Source organism: Uranotaenia lowii, chromosome 1 (assembly GCF_029784155.1).
Source record: "Uranotaenia lowii strain MFRU-FL chromosome 1, ASM2978415v1, whole genome shotgun sequence".
Lineage (NCBI taxonomy): Eukaryota > Metazoa > Arthropoda > Insecta > Diptera > Culicidae > Uranotaenia > Uranotaenia lowii.
The window spans coordinates 198,785,180-198,804,835 of NC_073691.1; the positions used below are offsets into that span (position 1 = coordinate 198,785,180).

At 39.5% G+C, this 19,656-nt stretch overlaps 1 protein-coding gene across 1 annotated transcript in view; it reads right to left on the reverse strand.

The window, feature by feature from the left end:
- The window catches only part of LOC129738287 (collagen alpha chain CG42342), a 287,063-nt gene that overhangs the window by 59,244 nt on the left and 208,163 nt on the right, over window positions 1–19,656 (reverse strand). Inside the window, exons 10-12 of the mRNA XM_055729471.1 lie at window positions 12,252–12,441; window positions 12,021–12,181; window positions 11,735–11,938 (exon numbers count right to left, since the gene is read on the reverse strand). Coding sequence (XP_055585446.1) covers window positions 11,735–11,938; window positions 12,021–12,181; window positions 12,252–12,441 — 555 coding nt within the window. The remainder of the gene's footprint in view (window positions 1–11,734; window positions 11,939–12,020; window positions 12,182–12,251; window positions 12,442–19,656) is intronic.

The following is a 19,656-nucleotide window of genomic DNA, read 5'->3' on the forward strand; positions in this document are numbered from 1 at the left end:
AAACAAGTGTGTTGGTCGTCCCGGGAGGCACAGTAGATTTCTTCTGTTGCAAGAATAAGGCTCTTCCGAGAGACGGAAACGGACGATTGTCTTAATACGTTTGGCACGAGTGGACTCAGGCGCTCGCCGGTTAGGAAACCCGCCGAGTCGGTGAAGACGCCGCGCCGGTAGAAGTCGGAAAGAGTGAAGACCTCTTTGACGCAGTTCAGGACCCTGAGGCTTTTGCTGAACTAGCGGTGGCAATGGCGAACATTCAGGACGTGGTGGAATGCGTTAAGAAGAAGTCTAACATTGACAAGGAGGTCTGTGAGAAACTCGTCAACGTGATGGCACTTTTTGTCACGGCAAACCGAGCGTTGGTGAGCCTCCTTACGGAACCGGAGTGCCGGAGGAAAGCACGTGAAGATGCGGGCGGAAACTATTCGGCCGAAGAAGGTCAGATTCTTCGTGCAGACCGATGGCGAAGCGAAGTTTGCCGGAAACGGCGAAAGTAAAAGATAGGCTCCAGGGGTAACAAGACCTGTATCACCGAAGAAACAAGCCCGGAATCCTAAGGTCCAGCAGGGTTAAGACGAAAACGTGAAAAAGTAGGGAGGCCAAGTTTCTGGACACACCGGAAAGTACCTACGCCGAATGAGGACGAACGATAGGCTGGTGGGCCTAGGAGGGGACGTGAGGAGAATCCGCTGGACATGCTCCGACGAGCTGATCCTTGAGCTCAGACGCGGCTTATCCATCAAAAGCGCGGAGTATAGCTTGCTCACGCAGGAGAAACTCGGAAAGACGACGGAAATTCGTGCCCTGAGCACCACGGTTACCGTCAGGATCAAGCACTTTAACGCGATAGGCACAGAGGTAGTGGTCAAGAACGCGTTGAAGGACCTGTGCACGATCGTAACGGACCAGATTTCGATCAGGATGCGGGAAGGTCCGGTTGCGGTAGCAAACGCAGCACTGAAGTGTGGGCGGCTAAAGTTGGAGTAGTCTATCAGTACGGGTGGGCACAAGTACGCGGACAGGTAGAAGATTCGACCGGAACGTCTTCGTCGAAGTGTTAAAATGGGAGCGGAACTTTGAAAACCTGTCCGCAGAAAAACTCTCGGCAACCCGTCTGCTGGTGGACGATGGAAATCGCGAACTTGCGTACTGGCTAGGCGATACATGCTGAGAGCGAGGACCCCCTCAGCAAGAGAGGAGCGAAGAGTGTCCTACGCAAGTGTGAGGTCTGCCCTCTGCAGGCAAACAAGGCTAGCAAAAAGGCACGTTGCAGGCAAATCTGCGCGGACGTCAATGACAACCCCTGGGGCGCACTTACAGGATTGTCATTGCCAAGAGCGGGGGTGTGCCGCAGGAAACATACCCGAACAAACTGCGCGAAGTCTTCAACGAGCTGTTCCCACAGCACAAGGAAGTCACATGGCCAAGGGTCTCATATGACTGTAATACGTGTGAGAAGGAGCAGATTTCGCTGGAGGAACTTACAGCAACAATACAGCAACAGTAAGGGGATAAGAGGGTCTTCCCAGGCGTGTAGAAGGGGCAGCGATTGGTGCTCCTGCCAAAACCGAGTTAGCCACCAGCTTATCGCCCGATATGTCTCCTGGATACCAACAGCAGGATACAGTTCTACATCGAAGGCGTGATCGGTCTTTCCGATAAATGGATGCCATTCGGGACTAGCCAAGGACTAGCGAAGGAGCAGACGAAGCCAGGTTAAAGAAGAGGAGAAGAGACCGGTTTTGCGCAGTGGTCACACTTGACGTGAAAAACGCCTTCAACAGCCATTGCGTCGTCGCTCATTCGTATGAGGACTCCGGCATATATCTGTAGGATGGTGAAATGTTACTTCCGTAACCGCCAACTACAGTATATGATCAGCAAAGGACTGGAGACAGTGAGTGTCTCGGCAGGGGTTCCACAAGGATCGATACTTGGCCCGGTATTGTGGAACATCGTCTACGAAGAACTGCTGAGACTGCGTCTCCCCACGGGAGTGAGACTTGTGGGATTGGACGTGGTTCTACTGGCATCGGGCTCACCATGCTCCAGATCCAGCTACTCGTCACGGTAGCGATCGAGAAAGTGGAAAGTTGGAGAGCCTGCGTCTGACTCACCACAAGACCGAGACGGTGCTGATCACAAACCTGATTTCAGCACAATCAGTGTCGCTTGCAGCTGGACCGTGCGCAATCCAATCCATGCGGGCGATCAAGTACTTGCGGGTGATGATCGACGTTCGGCTGAGTTCTACGGCCCACATCGACTACGCCAGCAAAAGAGCGGCAATGGCGAGAGCAGCCCTCTCGTGGCCATGTCGTACAACTCAGCGATCCGCTGCAGCATTCTTCAACGGATAGAAACCAAGCTTTCATATCTCGTTTTTTTTCTTTTTTTTTTTCTTTTTTTTTGTGATGGCCCCACAGGCCCATTTGGGTCCTTCCACCACCCCATACGCTTCTTTAGAAGTGGGAGAGACAGTGTATCCTTTGGATAATTGTTTTTACTTTTATTTGTCATTTCTGTACTTCTTGGTCGCCTTTCAACTCCCGCGTATGTCCATCACTGTACAGATTATCTGTCTGATAATTCATCAGATTTCATCACATTTCAATAATTTATATATGCTTCAAATGGTATGCTTTACAAAGAGTATTGTCAATTGTTTAAAGCTATTTATGTTCGGGCTGTCCTTGATATCTTGTGGTAGGCTGTTGTACATTTTCAAACCATTGTAGAAAACAGATCTTTTTGTCATTTCTTTCTTGACATTTGGCAGTCTAAAATCTTGTGCTCTTCTTGTGTGATGGCTATGTATGTCATTTCCGTACTGTAAATCCTGGGTTAAATATGAAGGTAACATCCCTTTTTTTATTTTATGCACAAACATAATGCTGTTATATGCAATCCTCTGTTTGACTGATAGCCACTGGAGCATGTCTAACATTATGACACTTGGAGTATAACGGTTGCAGCGGATGACAACTCTCATTATTTTGTTTTGGATTCTCTGTAGTCGTTTAATTTGCGTATCAGAAGCGTGGAGTAGAATTGTAGAGCAATAATCAAAATGCGGCATAATGATCGATTTCACATAAATAATTTTTGACCAGAAAGTCAAATATCGGTTTATCCGGCAGAGGACACCATACTTAGTTGCAATTTTTTCGATTGTATAATCTACATGATCTATGAAATTAAGCTTTTCATCGACTTGAATTCCCAGGTATTTTGTCTTACGCACTCTATCAATCACACATCAATCGATCAGTAAGCTTGGATAATCCACAATTTTGCGATTTCCAATTATCATCCAGTTTGTTTTGTTCAGATTCAGACATAATTTCCTTTGTTTCAGGAACTCATTAATGTTTTCCAAATCAGCATTTGCTTTTTCCATTATGAGCTCTAAATTATTACCAGTCCAATAAGACACTGAATCATCCGCGAACAACTTCAGGTGGCCGTACTGCAAACACATTTTCAAGTCATTTATGTATAGAATAAACAAAACTGGTCCCAAGACACTGCCTTGAGGGACTCCTAACTTATTCTCTCTGTATTGAGAGTAGGCCGAACCAAATTTAGTCCTTTGCATCCTTTTATCTAGATAACTTTGAAACCAATTTAAGACCGTGCCGCTAATACCAATTCTGATCAACACCTCCAACAGCTTCGTTCGATCGATTGTTTCAAACGCTCTCTTAAAATCAAGGAATACCGCAACAGTGTAGTTACCCTTTTCGATGTTAGCTTTCCAGTTTCGTAATAAACAATTTACTGCAGTCTCCGTAGAATGATGTTTCCTGAATCCAGACTGTTCCTCGATTAAAATGTTTTCTGTCTCAATGAAAGTTAACACTTGTCGTTTAACTGCTAACTCTAGCACTTTCTCTTGTAACTCCAACATGTTTATTGGCCGGTATAATGATGACTCTCTCGTATTTTTCTGTTTTGGTACAGGAATGACAGTCGTAAATTTCCATGTATCTGGCATGACGCCTGATTGCAGACTGGTGTTAATAATTTCGATCAACTGGTTAGCTAATACTGTTAGAGAATCTTTGAAAACTCTTAGTGAGACATTATCAATGCCAGCTGTGGGTTTCATGTTGCCCACTATCTCGTAAAACTCTTGGATGGAAACGTTTTCGAACGAGCTCAAACTACCACAGTTGTAATCTATCTGACTCAATCTGACATTTAAACCAATGGCAATACTATCATGGATTTCCATGACACTATCGATAAAATAGTTGTTGAATTTCTCAGCAGTTTCTAATTCATTCGTATATTCAACGCCTTCGAACCAAACTGACTCAACTTTGACACTACTTGGATTCGCCAAGCGTTTTATAGTTTTCCATAAAAGTTTGCCATTATTCTTGTTTCTATCTAACTCATTTTGAACTGAAAAATTTTTAGCTTCTTTTATCTTTTGTGAGTATTCGTTACGAACCATTTTGTACTTTAGCCATCGCCTCTCACATTTCTGACTCATAAACTGCTTATATAAATTGTCTCTTCTTCTTTTCAACTGTCGGAGATCTCCACTGTACCAGTCATTGACTAACGCTTACTCACGCATCGTTCATTCACAAGGGCCTTTACACTGTCTTTCAGAAGAAAATCGAAACGGTTCACTAACTCGTTAAAATCCGTGATATTTAGTAAAGATATCCCAGACTCAAGAATCTGACATAAAGCTATTCGGTTGTATCGACTCCAGTCGTTTACGATTTGGCTACTTGTAGTTTTAGTTTCATTCAAGTTCATACCGACATAAACACTAACTGACTCATGATCTGACACACGCAAATCCGAAAGGATAGAAGCCTCAGCTAATTCAACATTAGTAAACACCAGATCTATTCGAGTACTGGAGGTGAGCGTTACTCTGGTATCTTGTGATACGACTTGTCGGAAACCACACGCATCCATAACTCTCTTCAATTCTCTGCACTCGACATTATTATTGAAGTTGATATTAAAATCGCCACAAAAAATATTGTCAATTTCATCAACCACAACTTCACTTAACCAGAGGTTTTCCAAAATGTCCATAAAACGAGTGTCACTTGCACTAGGCGAATGGTAAACTCCACCGACGATGATACTTTTTCTTTCCCCACTCAATTTTAAGGTAAGTATCCAATTCATTTCAAGATAAGCATTCAACAAAATATCTACTTTTAATATATTCTGTACAAACATTGTGACTCCTCCTGTATGTTTCGAATGCGAGAAACAATGGAACATTGTATAGCCAACTAAATTTAAAATATTCGAATTGACATCCTCAGTAAGATGTGTTTCTACTAAAACAACAACAATGGGTTTTAAATCCTCCATAATAACACAGATCTCATCAAAATGATTAATCAATCCGCAAACGTTAAGATACAGAATCTCCGAAGTTGTTTGCTATTTACCATAGTCAATGAAATTTCTTGCTTTAGTAACTTTTCTTTTGTATAATTCACACTCGTAACTCCAAGCAGGGTGGCAAATATCTAATTTTGTAGAATCTGAGTTTTCGATACAGTTGAAATTATAACAATTTGTACATTTTTCATACTCAGCCGCACATTGATTCGTTTCATGATTCTCTGCGCATTTAGCACAACAAAGCTGATCCTTACAGTTGTCAGCTTTGTGGCCGTATTTCCAACAATTATAGCACCTAAGCACACTTATTGCTTCGTAAACTTTACATCTTTCCCAACCAATATTAACTTTGCCTCGTTTAATCAAATTTGTGAAAGTTTCTGGATCAACTTCAATTGTGGCGATCATTGGATTGTGTTTCCACTTTTTATTTTTCTCAGCTTTGACTATTATGATGTCTGATTCGGTCAAATTGTTTTGTTTTTTAAATGTTTTTATGAACTCCTGATCGTTGAAGCTGTCTGTTTCTTCAAATCCCACAATCTTTAGCTTTGGTCTTGCGGATTTTTTTATTTCAACGATGTACTTCTTTCCGAAAATTTTCTGGGCATGAGCCATAAAACTATCAGCCTTTTCTTTCGTCCAACATCTTACTAATGCTTCTCCTGTAGAATCAATAAAACGAACTGATTTAACTCCTAACGAAACTGGATCAAAGGAAGACTTCACCTCTTTACGAGTGATTTCGATACTCTGTTCATTGGACGGTTTCAAACGAACAGTTTCATCTAATTTCCTGAGCGACTTATTGATACTGCTGCTACTTCAACCGACTCAAACTTTTTGGCTGGATCTGATTCATTCATGTTTGTACTGACAGCTTTGTGACCCTGAGAAATAGTTGATTTCAATACATTAGAATACGAAACGTTTGAAATTTTATCATTTTCATCCAGTTTACGTTTTTTGGAATTAGAACGCAACTGATATCTGACAACATTATCACTGACCATACCATCTGACTTTGAAACAGAGCATATCTCATTACGTGTAATCTCTTGAATCTGCTTTTTCAAATCTACTGGATTAATCATTTTTTTGTCCAGCATTTCTACTTTCGCATCGACAGCTTTTATCATATCGATAATAATATTCAAATTAACGGTAGTACGAGAATTTATAAAGCAGTCGTCACAAACGAACACAACATTTTTCATTTTTTCAAGTACATCGTAGTTTGCACACGCCACGCTTGGCAAGCAGCTGATATGGAAAACATTATTACATCCCCCAAAACAGAGAACAAGTTCCTCTGTTGCTGATATTCTTCCACTGCACCGAGAACACAGCTTGGAACTCACTCTCTCGTGTTCATTCATTTCCACACACACATTCGATACCAAACTCTTGGAAACGGCTTGAAGCCGCTTCATACCAACACAATGACCGCGATCGGAAGCGATCGTGCTGTTACAGACACAAAACAAAGGGAAAAAAAATACTTATCAGCGGTAATGGGCCAAATCAATCCAAATTTGTTCCGGGCAGTTTGGCGCCGTCGAATCCAACAGTACACCTCCGTCACTAAAGAATTGCACTGTTCACAATATCCAAGACCGTGATAACACTTTAAGCAACGATATGTTTGTTTTTCACCATAAAAAAGACAAAAACTCGGCATCGAAAAATGATCACATCATTCGCTTGCCTACACACTCGAACTTGACTGCTCTCGTCGTCTAATCGTTGGTTCCAGGCACGATCCGCTTGCTTCAAGCCGTACAGGCATTTCTGTAAGCGAACGACCTTCGATTTGCAGACGTCAGCGTTTGGCAACTGCATGAAGATAACCTCTTCTAAAGTTCCATTCAGAAGAGGAGTCTTGTTGATTCACATCGTCTTCGACAATCGGCTACCATGGATCATCGCTCTTGATCGTGAATATCATCTGAACTCCTTTCTCAGAACAATGCCTTTGAAATGCGTTACTAACGTATTCACGCCCGTTGTCGCATCGCAGCTTGCACAACTTCTGACCGAAGTGTGCAGTTGCCATAGCTTCGTAGACGTTCATGAAGTGGGTGTAGTCACCTATAAAAGTGGCGAAATAACGAAATACTGGCTTGCTGTTGGCTGCTATACCTGGTATACAGCTTTCGCAGACAGCTTATTTCTCCACCTTGGCTGAAATATGACAGATACCATCTATCATATAGTCACGGACCATTTTCTGCAACGCTCTAACGCCAAGATGTCCGAGTCGCATATGCCATTGTTAGACTGCTAGCTGACTTCCAAGTAAGGCTTTTCGCCTGATTTTAGAGCTCAAGTCAAGCGCGTCTGTTGTGACAGCCGCGAGAAAGCTGCTGTCGACAGACACACAAAAGGCAAAAGTGGACCTCGAGAAGTGAGTGTATTAAATCTTGAGTCATTGCGAGTTGCGGCCTGATCTCGACCGACGAATCATCAAGAGGAGAGCTATGCGTGTCAACCTCGAGTCGTTACGAGGAGAGGCCAGATCTTGATTCGTTAGGGGAGAGATCGCCAAGAAGGGTATAGCTGGAAGTGGCTTCGTCCTGCCTTTATACCTAGTATGCCGTAGTATGACCTCCCATGATGGGAGTCTCATCACTAGGAAGGATAGTTTAACCACAGACAAAGTTTAACCGTAGGTCAAGGTAGGACCATCGATCAATGAAGTCGTCTTGGTATACTTCCTTTAACTGTACTTTTCTCAGCTGCTAGACAAACCGGTTTGCTCAAGGTAAGGGAGTAACTCGAGGAGTCTTGTTTAAAATACAAGAACGAGTGCGGAAAAGGAACAATAGCGCATAGATCGTCAGCTGCAAACAGTAGAGGTACAGAAGTTATAAAAAGGCAGCATCCACGGTGCGCGGCGATCATTGTATCTCTGGGCCTTCAGACTCCCGATCAGTTGAGCGTTCGATGAAGTTCTGTGCGGTGTGATATCGGTTTTGCCGTGTATTGCTGTGCCTTGCTGGATCTGGCCGTGCCTGGAGGTTCATCGAGGCTACTATATTCAGTCAAAACTCCACTGCTGATGTGCCGATCGCGCTACGAGATGAAGTGCCACGAGATCGATCATGGGTTTCAAGCCCACTTTATCAGAAACTTATGATCCGTGTTCTCCAATAGGACACTAACGGCCCTTTTTAAGGTACTATTTTTGGATTTTTCTACGTATGAAGATAAGCCAAAGGAAGCCGGACCTGCGGTGGCTCCGTGAGCACTCACGTTTTTTTTTTCGATGGCCAAATCACGAATTAATAACACACTATCAAAAACTGTCATGAAGGGGTGTTAAATTTGTACTGAACTTGTGTTCCTTTACAAGCTGCGGATCCACGACTTCCCGCTAGCCACCGGGTATCCATAACAAAGTGTTGGCAAATTTTGGAATAAAGGGTGTTACGGTCAAAATTTGGTCAAGGGAAAACGCGTGTAAATCGGTGAAATCGTTTAATCAAATTAATATTCATTTTCAAGTTTAATTAGTATAAAATTCAGGAAAAATATTCAGTTAGGCTTCCGCTTTTCCAAATCCGAATTGCCGGGCCTTACGCTTAACCCCTGTCACCAGTTTTTGTATAGCCACCTAGTCCACCTTCTTCGCCGCAGAAAGCCAGTTTGCTTTGAACTGCTGCTCGTCCTTAGCAGTTTTTTTGGTCTTCTTTAGGTTCCGCTTGACAATAACTGAGTATTTCTCAATTGGGCGGAGCTCAGGCGTGTTGGGAGGGTTCTTGTCTTTGGGAACCACCTGCACGTTGTTGGCGGCGTACCACTCCATGGCCTTTTCACCGTAATGGCAAGATACCAAATCCGGCCAAAACAGTACGGAACAACCGTGTTTCTTCAGGAAAGGCAGCAGACGTTTATTCAAACACTCTTTCACGTAAATTTCTTGGTTGACAGTCCCAGAAGCTATGAAAATGCTGCTTTTCAAGCCACAGGTACAGATGGATTGCCAAACCAGATATTTCTTCGCGAAATTTGACAGTTTCATGTGCTTGAAAAAATCTGCTACCTTTCCCCTTCCTTTTGCCGTATAAAACTCCTGTCCCGGAAGCTGCTTGTAGTCGGCTTTGACGTAGGTTTCGTCGTCCATTACCACGCAGTCAAACTTTGTCAGCATCGTCGTATTTTGTTTATCATCGCGATTTGGAGTCACTACCTTCTTGTAAGTCGATAGTCCGGCTCGTTTTTTGGCTCGATGCGCGGTTGTAGACGACACACCCAGCTTATTTGCGGCATCTCGGAGAGAGAGGTTAGGGTTTCGCTTGAAACTACCGGCAACTCTCTTTGTCATCTCAGCGGCTTCCGGTTTTCGATTTCCCTCCGATCCAGACTTCCTGGCTGTCGACAAACGTTCCCCAAACACTTTAATTACATTTGTAACGGTTGATTTGGCATCTTTTAGCGATTTTGCGAGCTTTGCGTGCGAGTAGCTCGGATTTTCGCGATGCGCGAGCAAAATTTTGATACGCTGCTCTTCTCCCTTGGACGGCATTTTGACAACTGAAGAGTGAATTCCAAAATCAAAATAGGAACAACATTCTACACACACACACACACCTTCAAAATGAGGAGTGTTCAGGTTTTTGAAATGTAAAATTGAAAGAAATACGTCAAGTTGATATTGACCAAATTTTGACCGTATCACCCTTTAGGTTTGCTGTTTAAGCCATTGTTTGTCTCAAATTTAACTTTTTTTTGCAACCATAAAACGTTACATTTGGCGCCCAACGTGGGGCATAATTCGGTATAGTTTTGGTTATTTTTCAAAATGAGTGTTTATCTAGTGATCCGTGACTTTATTTGTGGACCAATTTTACAATTGGAAGAGCTTTGTTCGTTTTCAGCTTGAATCAAAATATTTTGATTGTAAATAGTGCCTTTGAACTTGATGGGATGTAGTGCCTCAAGATTTTGATTAAACAATCTTGCAAAAATTCTTAAGATTATTTTGCATTTCGGTTTTGAAAAAAAGTCTTTGCTGAATTGCGGAGCACCACAGCAAATATTTAAGCGAAGTCTTTTCCGGTTTGGAGAAGCAATCTAATTGGTGTAGAGTTTTGATCAGTTGATTTATGATGAAACTTTCATCACAATTGAATCTATTATAAAAGTCTCTGATGATGTTTTGGAGCATTTTGTTCTGCAACTTTTAAGTCTTCCGGCGGAGAATTAAACGCCCTATTGATACGATAATACACCATTGAAACGATGAAATACCACGAACATCGAACCAAACTGCACTAGATTGGAATTTCTAAAAGGGCATCGATTGCTTCGATCAGGATTTATTCTGTTCTTGGGCCTTCACCCGTGCGGTCAAAAGTCAGACACGGGATGAATAAGCAAACAAAATTTAAGTTCCAGAAAAAGAAAAGTCGAAAGTCAGACCGAATTTTTTGTGTGCTGCTGTGTGTTGTGATGTTGCGTGTGTGATCAATCTTGCCGTGGTGTTTGACGAATTGTCGTGTGGACGATCGAAGACCGTTTGCTAGCCAAGATGCTATGTTGCCGTGGGAGAAGAGTTCGGTAGTGATATGGGTGTCAACCCGTTTGTAGATCACCTAGCACGGAAACAGCAATGTTCATTGCCAGAAATTTGAATAACGAAAGAGGACTAAACTTTCATCTTGATCTCTTTCGTCAGCTGGAGCAAAGATCCCCAAAAGGGCAACGTGAGGTGGAAAACAACGATTTCGGTGGTGTGAAACTAAGTTTGCCGTGATGTTCTTCAGGAAACCAGTGGCCTTTTTTGAATCAATCTCATTTTCGGAGCGAAACGACGGAAGATCTCACGTGGGTGTGTTTTGTTTTTTTTTCTTGTTCAATTAGAAAGATAGTAAAACTAATGTGAATTTGTGAAAAATTAAAGGGTGTTAAATTAGACCTGCACTTTTGTTAGTATCTGGCACGGAATCACGACTTCCCGCTAGACGCCGGGTTAACTAACGTGAATGCTGACAAATCTTCGAAGGAAAATTTGACGCTTAAGTCAATATTTTTTTAACCTTGTTTGGTTTTGATTTTGCCTTGAATTTTTGCCTCACCATAACGTCACAAGGATACCAGGCAAAACTAACCCAGACCTACAGGTAATTAGAAGTGAGATCTTGTCTTGGAGTCCTGGTCACGTCTGGGACCAAGGAAGTAAAAAGGTAAGTTGAAGTGTTTTGCCCTTTTATGGTGAACTGGGAATCTGGTGTAGACGTTAAGGAGAGCACAATATCCTCATCGTTTTGAAATTTCGTTTACACTTATTGTTTATGGGCTGTATCAGCTTTATGCATCTATTGTTACAGCTGTGAACTTCACTTACCGGCAGTCCCATCGGTCCGTAGTCTCCCTTCTGTCCCTTCTCGCCCCGTTCGCCCTTTTTGCCGTCGTACCCCCGAGGGCCTTGCGGTCCCGTATGGCCAATCGGACCAGGTGGCCCGGGAGGTCCCGGCGGTCCGTACACCGTCTCCCGGTACGGTTCGTCGGCCATTCCCTCGTGATCCTGCCGCCTCCGCATTTTCCGGAACTATATTTTGGAGTGGAAATAAAGATCGGATTAAATCTTGGGTCATTTAACGCAACTCTAGAAAGTAAATGTAGATACTTACGCCATCACCTCGGTCGCCCTTATCACCCTTGACACCCGGATAGCCGGGTGGCCCGGGAAGTCCCGGCGGACCCATAAGGCCTGGTGGTCCGATATCTCCGGGATCGCCTTTCTCTCCGGGAGGTCCCTGGTAGCCCGGCAAACCCGGGGGACCCTCGATACCTAGACAGGGTGTAAAAATATTACCGTTAAGATAGCTGTCGAAGGTCGTTCGTGGACAGCAAAAACTCACCAGGTTCTCCTGGCATCCCGTCAAGGCCTCGTGGTCCGAGAGATCCGGGGGCACCCACCTCACCGGATTCGCCCTTCTGGCCCGGTAGACCGTCTCGTCCCGGAAGCCCTGGTGGTCCCGGTTGACCCGGTGGACCTCGGAACTGGGCCAGAGTCGCTTCGTCGTAATCGTCATCCTTACCGGGACCCTGCTATGACCGACGGAAGCACGGGCGCATTGGGAAGAAAGCGAACAGAGAAACATAAATATAGTCAGTTTTGAGATGAATTTTCATCGCGACGGTTAGCCGGGGCGCCCTCTGAATATGAGTAACCATAACTCATGGCCGCAAAACGAAATGGGAAGACGTCCCGGCCACCCCCGGTGGATGATGAAAAATGACGCGAGAGAAAACGCCAGTTTGCGAACCATAAATCATGGAATCATGAATGAAAATGAGTCTGTTAGGTTGGGTTGTCTTGTTGCGTTTTATTTAGTTTTATTGCAATTCACGTTGTTCGTTTTCGTTCACAGACAGTCAGACTTGATGTTTTTTTTTTACAATTTCTCAGCTCATAAAAAATTTTTGTTGATAAAAACAAAATCAACAAAGGTTTTTTCTTCATCATTGATTTTTGCTTTCTGAAGCTCGCAACGTTCAAAATGTTATAAACTATTTATTAAAAATGTTATCATCCCTTTGTCTGGGTAAAAAAACCTCAGATTTTGTGGGAGTAAAATAAATGAGAAGAATATGACGTCGAGGTAGTAAAATTGTAAAATTGTTTGGACATTGTAACTGACTTTTGACTTTTTTTTCGTAGAAGGGTTTTCGCAATTTCAATAAAAAAAAATTTAAAAAAAAATTTCATTTGTTCTTTTGTTTCTAAAATTTATTTCAAACGTGTTAATCATATTTCGAAAGAATTTACTTGAAAAATTTTTGAAAAAAATCTGACAGTCTGAATTTGTTAACTCTTTAAGGTTTGAACTCAAATGGGAGAAAAAATCACCGCCTCGAGTGAAAAGCTGAATGACGGAAAATTAATTTGTGCAGATTTTCGGTCCTTGCCAACCAATCAGAATTGGGAGGCAAAGGCAAAGGCAAAGCAATAACCAACTGATGATGGCATTCATGTGAGCACCCACTTTGTACACTTTCATCTGTTCCTTCCATTTTTTTTTGTTTCCATCGGAATTTCCTACGCTTTCCCAGATTATCTGTCATTTTTAAATGTTTAATTGTAGTTTATTTGCTGTCGTGTTTTGCTGTTGAAAAACCGACATTCGTTAAGCTTCGAGAAAGTCTTTCTCGTTGATTGCAATCAACGCTTTTTTCGAAGGATTTGATTTGATTACGAAAATGATTCATTGTATTTCGATGGACGGAACTCCAAGCGAAATTTTGATTTCATTTCATCAAACGAGAAGTTGTAAGAAAGAATTCATAAAATTTGAACTGAAATGAACAATTTCAACAATTTTGACAATTTTGACAATTTTAACAATTTTGACAATTTTGACAATTTTGACAATTTTGACAATTTTGACAATTTTGACAATTTTGACAACTTTGACAATTTTGACAATTTTGACAATTTTGACAATTTTGACAATTTTGACAATTTTGACAATTTTGACAATTTTGACAATTTTGACAATTTTGACAATTTTGACAATTTTGACAATTTTGACAATTTTGACAATTTTGACAATTTTGACAATTTTGACAATTTTGACAATTTTGACAAATATGACGATTTTGACAATTTTGACAATTTTGACAATTTTGACAATTTTGACAATTTTGACAATTTTGACAATTTTGACAATTTTGACAATTTTGACAATTTTGACAATTTTGACAATTTTGACAATTTTGACAATTTTGACAATTTTGACAATTTTGACAATTTTGACAATTTTGACAATTTTGACAATTTTGACAATTTTGACAATTTTGACAATTTTGACAATTTTGACAATTTTGACAATTTTGACAATTTTGACAATTTTGACAATTTTGACAATTTTGACAATTTTGACAATTTTGACAATTTTGACAATTTTGACAATTTTGACAATTTTGACAATTTTGACAATTTTGACAATTTTGACAATTTTGACAATTTTGACAATTTTGACAATTTTGACAATTTTGACAATTTTGACAATTTTGACAATTTTGACAATTTTGACAATTTTGACAATTTTGACAATTTTGACAATTTTGACAATTTTGACAATTTTGACAATTTTGACAATTTTGACAATTTTGACAATTTTGACAATTTTGACAATTTTGACAATTTTGACAATTTTGACAATTTTGACAATTTTGACAATTTTGACAATTTTGACAATTTTGACAATTTTGACAATTTTGACAATTTTGACAATTTTGACAATTTTGACAATTTTGCCAATTTTGACAATTTTGACAATTTTGACAATTTTGACAATTTTGACAATTTTGACAATTTTGACAATTTTGACAATTTTGACAATTTTGACAATTTCTACAATTTTGACAATTTTGACAATTTTGACAATTTTGACAATTTTGACAATTTTGACAATTTTGACAATTTTGACAATTTTGACAATTTTGACAATTTTGACAATTTTGACAATTTTGACAATTTTGACAATTTTGACAATTTTGACAATTTTGACAATTTTGACAATTTTGACAATTTTGACAATTTTGACAATTTTGACAATTTTGACAATTTTGACAATTTTGACAATTTTGACAATTTTGACAATTTTGACAATTTTGACAATTTTGACAATTTTGACAATTTTGACAATTTTGACAATTTTGACAATTTTGACAATTTTGACAATTTTGACAATTTTGACAATTTTGACAATTTTGACAATTTTGACAATTTTGACAATTTTGACAATTTTGACAATTTTGACAATTTTGACAATTTTGACAATTTTGACAATTTTGACAATTTTGACAATTTTGACAATTTCGACAATTTTGACAATTTTGACAATTTTTACAATTTTGACAATTTTGACAATTTTGACAAGTTTTACAATTTTTACAGTTGTGACAATTTTGACAATTTTGACAATTTTGACAATTTTGACAATTTTGACATTTTTGACAATTTTGACAATTTTGACAATTTTGACAATTTTGACAATTTTGACAATTTTGACAATTTTGACAATTTTGACAATTTTGACAATTTTGACAATTTTGACAATTTTGACAATTTTGACAATTTTGACAATTTTGACAATTTTGACAATTTTGACAATTTTGACAATTTTGATAATTTTGACAAGTTTTACAATTTTTACAGTTGTGACAATTTTGACAATTTTGACAATTTTGACAATTTTGACAATTTTGACAATTTTGACAATTTTGACAATTTTGACAATTTTGACAATTTTGACAATTTTGACAATTTTGACAATTTTGACAATTTTGACAATTTTGACAATTTTGACAATTTTGACAATTTTGACAATTTTGACAATTTTGACAATTTTGACAATTTTGACAATTTTGACAATTTTGACAATTTTGACAATTTTGACAATTTTGACAATTTTGACAATTTTGACAATTTTGACAATTTTGACAATTTTGACAATTTTGACAATTTTGACAATTTTGACAATTTTGACAATTTTGACAATTTTGACAATTTTGACAATTTTGACAATTTTGACAATTTTGACAATTTTGACAATTTTGACAATTTTGACAATTTTGACAATTTTGACAATTTTGACAATTTTGACAATTTTGACAATTTTGACAATTTTGACAATTTTGACAATTTTGACAATTTTGACAATTTTGACAATTTTGACAATTTTGACAATTTTGACAATTTTGACATTTTTGACAATTTTGACAATTTTGACAATTTTGACAATTTTGACAATTTTGACAATTTGACAATTTTGACAATTTTGACAATTTTGACAATTTTGACAATTTTGACAATTTTGACAATTTTGACAATTTTGACAATTTTGACAATTTTGACAATTTTGACAATTTTGACAATTTTGACAATTTTGACAATTTTGACAATTTTGACAATTTTGACAATTTTGACAATTTTGACAATTTTGACAATTTTACTACCTAGATAATTTTTGAATGTAGCTCGTTTTTTTTAAATTTTTAATGTCTCTAGTAATGTCTAATCGTCGTATCTTTATGTCTTGGGTGATTGAAAGCGTAAGCGTGTTGCTCTACTTGACATTTTTTTAGGGAAGTATTTAAAACGATTAACTTACCTGTGATTTTTTTTCAATTTAAAGGTGTTAGGAAACTAAGAACTCTACCGGAAAACCACAAGCTACAGTTAAAAGCGGGACAATATTAAGTTTTATTTTGCGGTCGGAATGTGTGTGCCATAAGTTGATTGTTGATATCCGCCCATCGAGCGATGGTTAGTGCTCCTACGTAGCGTTTGTGTTTGTTGGATTCCGACCACGACCCGGACCATATCCACAAGTTTTAGTACCTTTCCCAACTTAATTACTAACAATAATCGTTACGGTTACGGCCACACAATCAAACATAACAGAAGCCACGAAACAGGTGCTTTCGAGAGAAGAGTAGGTAACATTTTGCAATGGACAGGTTGGAAAAGTCGGTCCATTTAATGCACTTCTGGGGCTGGGAAAATTTGCTGGGTCGTGTTGTTGTTGTGCGCGGTCGAAATGCTAGTGCTGGTGCTAAAAACGAAATTACTCAACTAGAAATAAACTATAAAAGAACATCATCAAAACGGAGCGCAGATGAAAGCAATTCCATAGAAGACGTAACCATTTTCGACTAAATTCGTTCCAAAATGTCAGTCAACTTGCAAAGCAACATTCTCGAGAAAGTTACGTCTTCCACGAATGGGGACATTTGGGAGTGAATTGTATTTGATGATAAAATTGGAAAGCGAAGCATGCACGGAGTACGGATAGAAGGGAAGGGGCAATTAAATGACGATTTTCATCTGACATTTGAATCTATTCACATTTGTTGAGTGGTCGTCCCGTTTTCAGCTGATAAACTTACCTGTCGGGGGCATTGTACTCGAGAAGAACTAACGTAGTAGACAAATTTAGAATAATCTACCCGCAAGTGAATAATCCACCCAAAAGTGGAATTATGAAGCTTGAAATTTTGATTTTTTTTTATATTAAGTTTCCAGTCGCGATGGGAGTTCCGGTGAAAGTTTGATTGCGATGAGAGTTTCAATCAAAGGCTGAATTTCCAGTCACGATGGATGTTCCGACTGAAGTTTAATTGTGATGGAAGTTCCAGTCAAAGGCTAAATTTCCAGTCACGATGGGAGAACCGACTTTAGTTTGATAACAATGAGAGTTTCAATCAAAGGCTAAATTTCCAGTAGTGATGGGAGTTCCGACTGAAGTTTAAATGTGATGGAAGTTCCAATCAAAGCTTTAAGTTTCCAGTCACGATGGGAGCTCCGACGGGAATGTTATTGTGATGGAAGTTCTAATCAAAGAATAAGTTTTCAGTCACGATGGAAGTTCCGACATTGTGATTGTGATTGTGATGGAAGTTCGAATCAGAGGATAAATTTCCAGTCATGATGGGAATTCCGACTAAAGTTCGATTGTGATGGAAGTTTCAATCAAAGGCTAATTTTTTAGTTGAGATGGGAGTTCCGACTGAAGTTTGATTGTGATGGAAGTTCCAATCGAAGCTTTAAGTTTCCAGTCATGATAGGAGCTTCGAATGAAATTTTATTGTGATGGAAGTTCTAATCAAGGAATAAATTATCAGTTACGATAGGAGTTCCGACTGAAGATTAATTGCAATGAGAGTGCCAATCAAAGGCTTAAGTTTCCAGGCGCGATGAGAGCTCCGACTGAAGTTTAATTGTGATGGAAGTTCCAATCAAAGGCTGAATTTCCTGTCACGATGGGAGCTCCGACTGAAGTTTAATTGAAATGAGAGTTCCAATCAAAGGCTAAGATTCCAATCACAATGGGAGTTCCGACTTAAGTTCAATTGTGATGAGAGTTCCAATCATAGTCTAAGTTTCCTGTTGCGATGGGAGTTCCAATCAAAGGCTTAAGTTTCCAGTCGAAATGGGAGTTCCGACTGAAGTTTTATTTTGATGGAAGTTCAAATCGAAGGCTTATGTTTCCAGTCACGATGGGAGTTCCGACTGAAGTTTGATTGCAATGAGAGTTCCAATCAAAGGTTGAAGTTTCCAGGCACGATGGGAGTTCCGATTGAAGTTTAATTGTGATGGAAGTTCCAATCAAAGGCTTAGTTTTCGGTCGCGATGGGAGTTCCGACTGAAGTTTGATTGTGATGGAAGTTCCAATCAAAGGCTGAAGTTTCCAGCGATGGGAGTTCCGACTGAAGTTTGATTGCGATAAGATTTTCAATCAATGGCTAAGTTTTCAGTTGCGATGAGAGTTCCGACTGAAGTTTGATTGCGATGGAAGTTCCAATCAAAGGCTAGGTTTTCAGTTGCGATGGGACTTCCGACTAAAGTTTAATTGTGATGGAAGTTCCAATCAACTGCTGAATTTCCAGTCACGATGGGAGTTCCGACTGAAGTTTAATTGTGATGGAAGTCCCAATCAAAGGCTTAGTTTTCGGTCGCGATGGGAGTTTCGACTGAAGTTTAATTGTGATGGAAGTTCCAATCAAAGGGTGATTTTCCAGTTACGATGGGAGTTCCGACTGAAGTTTGATTGTGATGGAAGTTCCAATCAAAGGCTGAAGTTTCCAGCGATGGGAGTTCCGACTGAAGTTTGATTGCGATAAGACTTTCAATCAATGGCTAAGTTTTCAGTCGCGATGGGAGTTCCGACTGAAGTGTAATTGTGATGGAAATTCTAATCAAAGGCTATGTTTCCAGTCACGATGGGAGTTCCGACTGAAGTATAATTATGATGGAAGTTCCAGCCAAAACTTTAAGTTTCCAGTCACGATGGGAGTTCCGACTGAAGTTTAAATGTGATGGAAGTTCCAATCAAAGCTTATCCATTCAACAACAAATAAACTAGGAAAATAATGGAAATAATACTTTAGAATGTATGCTGTTACGCAACTAGAGAAGATTGAGAGGTTTTCGACCAGTTTTTAGACGAATACTCGTGTAGAATTTCCATATTTATGTACTGATATAATATCACAATTTATATCCTTTTCAAACTAGATGTTTTCACCCCAAATTATTTAATTTCTATCCCTCAATAAGCTTGTACAACAAAAGTATGAATCGCGAAAGGACCAAACAAATTCAATGTTGAATGATAGCCGCCTTCAACGGCATTAACGGTATTGTGACCAATTTTCCTGGGCATAGCAGGGGGTTCCTCTAAAAGGACCCACTTTTGCGTGCACGCAATAACGCATCAGATGAATGGGGGCTGTTGAACGCAATTGTTGCCCTTG